The sequence below is a fragment of the Ciona intestinalis genome, unplaced genomic scaffold, assembly GCF_000224145.3.
Source record: "Ciona intestinalis unplaced genomic scaffold, KH HT001182.1, whole genome shotgun sequence".
Taxonomy (NCBI): domain Eukaryota; kingdom Metazoa; phylum Chordata; class Ascidiacea; order Phlebobranchia; family Cionidae; genus Ciona; species Ciona intestinalis.
The window spans coordinates 2042-7577 of NW_004191503.1; the positions used below are offsets into that span (position 1 = coordinate 2042).

General features: G+C 34.7%; 1 protein-coding gene across 1 annotated transcript in view; it reads right to left on the reverse strand.

Annotated features, from left to right (window-relative positions):
* Positions 1-2152: 2152 nt before the first annotated feature.
* The window catches only part of LOC778964 (receptor tyrosine-protein kinase erbB-4), a gene marked incomplete at its 5' end in the record, with an annotated part of 18907 nt that continues 15523 nt past the window's right edge, over positions 2153-5536 (reverse strand). Inside the window, 2 exons of the mRNA XM_018817224.2 lie at positions 2153-3393; positions 4774-4905. Coding sequence (XP_018672769.1) covers positions 2801-3393; positions 4774-4905 — 725 coding nt within the window. The remainder of the gene's footprint in view (positions 3394-4773; positions 4906-5536) is intronic.

Genomic DNA, 5536 nt, shown 5'->3' on the forward strand with positions numbered 1-5536 from the left:
ACATTTCATTCTATGTTTGGCCCCATTTGATAGTAAACAAAGAAAATTCAAAGAATTATGAAACCGTATCCTCACGACTCCCATAGACCGTTGTTATTGTTTAAAACACGATCAGGATGTTTAGATGTTATGTGATAAAGTTTTCCTATCTTCCCCCACCCTACTATATACAATACTATTGTTTTTTTAGCTTATCAATTCTACACAACATCCGTGAAACCGACTACGCATTATGCTAAGGCGTTCGACTGGTGGTTTGGAATGATAGAACACATGGCTTTAAGAATAAGCGAGTGTCTAAACCCTGTATTCTACAATTTGGCATCAAGGTATATATGATCGTTTTTTTGTCTTTGAAATTTAATTTGTCAGGTGTTATTCATTCTATCATTCATTCATTTATTATTTCGTTCATTTATTCATTTATTCATTCATTCATTCAATTATTCATTCTTTTATTCATTCATTCGTTAGTTCTTTCATTCTTTCATTCATTCATTCATTCATTCATACATTTATACATGTATTCACTCATTTATTATTTCATTCATTTATTCATTCATTCGTTCATCAATTTATTAATTCGTTCATTCTTTCATTCATTCATTCATTCATTCATTCATACATTTATACATGTATTCACTCATTTATTATTTCATTCATTTATTCATTCATTCGTTCATCAATTTATTAATTCGTTCATTCTTTCATTCATTCATTCATTCATTCATTCATACATTTATACATGTATTCATTCATTCATTCATTCACTCATTCATCCATTCATTTATTCATTTATTAATTTATTCATTTATTCATTCATTCATTCATTCACTCATTCATTTATTCATTTATTCATTCATTCATTCATTCATTTATTCATTCATTCATTCATTCATTCATTTGTTAGTTCTTTCATTCTTTCATTCATTCATTCATTCATTCATTCATTCATTCATTCACTAATTCATTTATTCATTTATTTATTCATTCATTCATTCATTCTTTGATTCATTTATTCATTTATTCAATCATTCATTCATTCATTCTTGCAGTAAAATGCGAAGCGAGACGGTTCGAGTACTAAAGTCTTTCTGGAGAAGCGTCCTTTCCCCCTGCAGACCTGAACTCGTAATGCAAAGTACTAGAACCGTCACGTCTGTACCGGTTTCAACCGGTTTACCAGAAAACCAAGAAATTCAAAGAGCTGAACCATGAACTGTATAAAAGAAACTTTTCTCTTGATAAAATGCGCCCAAATCGCAATTTTTTGGTCGTTTTTTTGACCAATTAACAAAGCTCTTTTAGAGTCGTGAGGATACGGTTATATAATTCTGTAAATATTCTTTGTATACCACCAAATGATATAGTAGGGTGGGGGAAGATGGGACACCTATAGCACATGATATCCAAATATCCCGATCGTCTTTTAAACAATTAACAACGATCTAGGGGAGTCGTGAGGATACGTTTTTTTAATTTTTTGGATTTTCTTTGTTTACTACCAAATGGGACAAGAAAATAGAATGAAAAGGTGTCCCATCTTCCTCCAACCTGCTATAGAGAAAAAAGAATAATAATATAATGTCATCCCCACCGTATTATATGTAGATGTCTGACGCTTTAAACCCAGATTTTTGAATTGAATTACTTTTTATCTGGATCAATGAGTTTTGGAAGCTCTGGTCGTACAAAACTGGCTCTGTGTCTATACAGCTGAAATACATAGTAGGGTGGGGGAAGACGGGACACCTTTAGCACATAATATCCAAATATCCTGATCGTGTTTTAAACAATTAACAACGGTCTATGTGAGTCGTGAGGAAACGGTTTCATAATTCTTAAAATGTTTTTTTGTTTACTATTAAATAGGACGAGAAAATAGAATGAAAAGGTGTCCCATCTTTCCCTACCCTACTATAACTAATGTATTTTGTATAAAAAGCTGCCGTTATACCATTTTGTTGTAAAATACAATCTTTTTAACACTGACCTAACTGTGTAACTTTGTGGGTGATTATTTTTCTGTATGGCTGATAATTTGGACAACCCATTAGTGACCACTGGTTTGGAGCAATTTTCGCTAAGCGTCTTGCCCAAAGACACATATGCAAAAATTGGTAGCAGCATTGAGACTCGAACCCTCAACCCCGAAAGTGATATACAAATGTATTCTGTAGTATTTACACCGTCATATATACAGTCGCGGCAAAAAAATGGCAGAAACGAATATGAGGATAAAAAAAACGTGAAAAAATACGAAAATGGTGACTATTTTAGTACGTGTCAAAAAAATCCATTTTCCCATGCAATAACGTTACAGAAAATGGGCAAAACATAGGCTTCACACGCTAATAGTGTTAGTGCATCAATCAAACACTGAAGGCCAGCTAAACTGCATTTTTTTGGTTGAAATACACAAAAACGATTAACACTATTAAGTGAGTGAAAAGTAATTTTACACTTTGGAACTGTAGTTTTAGAAATTCGGGGATAGAATTTTAAAAGGCAGTTTTTGGTACAATTAAAACACTGTACAACTGCAAAAATAACCGTTCAGAACTTACAATGAATGGTAGAATGGGGGAAGATGGGACAGTTCTTCAATCTATTTTCTCTTCCCATTTAGTAGTAAACAAAGAACATTCGAAGAATTATAAAACCGTATTCTCACGACTCCAATAGACCGTTGTTAATTGTTTAAAACACGATCAGGATATTACGTGCTAAAAGTGTCCCATCTTGCCCCACAGTACAATAGCTTTAATCTCATATTTTCGAACATTTTTGCAAGAAAAAGTTACTCAGTTGTATCCCAATTTGGACCTAGTTTATGGTATAGTATATTGTCCATTGCGACTTCAATGCCTACACCACTGTCAGGCTCTGAGTAGGTCCTACCGGCCGAGTTTTTTCCGTATAACACTCGCTCTCTCATTTTAGGGTCCGCGAGAGTCAAAGCCGAAAAAATTTCGTCCTCAGCGAAGCCGTTTTGGTGATTGGGACCAGATTTTGGGGCCACAGAATCGTTTATATACTCAGTTTCATTCGGCACAAAATTTGGGCTAGGCGGCGAGTTTTGGTTATTCCCAGGGGAGCCAGGGTTCTCGCTTCCCCCAGACGTTACGTCCCCTAAATAATCATACTCCGGGTTCGCGACGGAGGTGGCTTTTACATCGAGGGCCTTTTTATCATCTTCTTCGTCCGTTTGGAGTCCGGAGTCTCGTTTTTCTGAGTTTACACTCTCTTCGCTTTGAGAACCTCGACGGAGGCCGATTTGCAGCTGGTGCTGGTCGGGTATTACTGTAACTCCGTTCGGAACGATATTTTGGTACTCTCTGTCGTCCTCATCAAACGTATCTTGTGTGTTGCCAGCTGTTCCAGACTCGCAGTCTAAAAAGAAAGAGGGTATGGGTTCAAGGCTCGACGCTGCTACTATTATGGATATGTATGATGACTAGTGACGGTCTCTAACTCAGAGGTAATGGGTTCAAGGCTCGTCGCCGCTACCATTGTGGGCATATGTGTCCTTGGGCAAGACACTTAACAGCAATCGCTCCAACCCAGTGGTCGTTGATGAAAAAATCCGCAAAAAAATGATCATTACAAAGTTACATACGTGGTAACTCGTAAGCTGGCACGAGGTGTATGAAACATAACATCTGTGTTATAATGCCTGTCGTTGCACCACCATGCGAGGATAAATAAGTTATATACGTGGTAACTCATAAGCGGGCACGAGGTGTATGAAACAGAACACCCGTGTTATAACGACTATCATTTTCCAGCCACGCGAGGATGAAGTACGTTACATTCATTTGGTAAACCTGTTTACACTTAAACCTTATCTAAAACACAATTTAATTCTCGCGGCACGTCATAAGAATTTTCTCCCACTACAACGCGAATAAATACGAATGTAAAATGCGTTATATCTTTTCCTATCTAACATTTAATCTACCAAAAGTCGTTAGGGTCTTATTAAAACGCTAGAACGTGTTTATATAATGATGGTTTTTTGTGTGATGTAAATAAAGAGGTGGTTTTAGGTGTCGTGAATTCGTGATATGACTTGTTAGAATGCATTGCGTAATTATGGCTTAAGGTGTATTGTTTATGTGTTGTAATATGGGTGTATACATACACCTTATGCTTACTGTCGATAACAAGGGTGTCTTCTTATATTACTGTGTTATAACATGGGTGTTTTCTTATACACCAGACACACATGGTGTTTTTATACACCTCATGCTCACTGTTAAGTTATAACATAACTTTTTTTATACATCAAACACATAAGTCCACAAATAAACCTCGTGCTTACTGTTGAGTTATAACATGGGTGTTTTCTTATACACCAGACACACATGGTGTATTCATACACCTCATGCTCACTGTTGAGTTATAACATGGGTGTCTTCTTATACACCAGACACACATGGTGTTTTCATACACTTCATGCTCGCTGTTGAGTTATAACATTGGTGTCGTCTTATACACCAGACACACATGGTGTATTCATACACCTCATGCTCACTGTTCAGTTATAACATGGGTGTCTTATTATACACCAGACACACATGGTGTATTCATACACCTCATGCTCACTGTCGAGTTATAACATGAGTGTCTTCTTATACACCAGACACACATGGTGTATTCATACACCTCATGCTCACTGTTGAGTTATAACATGGGTGTCTTCTTATACACCAGACAAATGTTTTACTCAAACACCTCATGCTCGCTGTCAAAAAATATTAAACAAAATACCTGATGGGACAAAACTTGGTTCGTATTCTGGATTAGCCAGTGCGGAAGTAGGTGTTCGTACGCTGTCAAATATGTTTACTGGGGGTTTAAGAGCAAATGGGGATGGTGGGAACTCACTTGGATCAAGGTATTCTGAAAAAAATTTAAAATTTTTATTAACTTAAAAAAAAAAAAATTTTTTTGTGATTAAAATAAATTCTGTAAAATTTTTTTTTTATTTTTATTTTTTACAGTAAGTATAAAAATTAGGATGTTGTAAGAATCTCTAATAATCAATGTGTTATTTATATGTTTTACTTAAAACTGTGTAACATTTTCTCAGTATTTTTAATAGTTTTTCTGAAAATTAGATTTTAATACTTTTCTTAAATAGGGGTTTTAATGTGAAGTACAAAACTGGTGTTAATAATATATTTGTGGGTGTTATATTAAAAGTTTAATGCTAGAATAATAAATTTACAGTAAAATTATTATTACATAAAACAGGTTGGTTTTTTGGTTGGTTAAAATTACGACAAAAACACAATTTTTTGAGTAATTTTTAGTGAAAAATTGTTTGTTGTTTGTGTTTGTTGCCATTCTACAAACGAATTGCTACAGGAAGATACAAACACACGTGCAGAGTACAACACAAAAGTTACAACACAAAAAAAAACAGTAACAAAAACGGAAATGCAATATATATATATATTTTCTTGCAAAACAANAAATTATTTTTTTTAATATTATAATTTTAAAATTTAAACCGAATTTTTGGGATCCT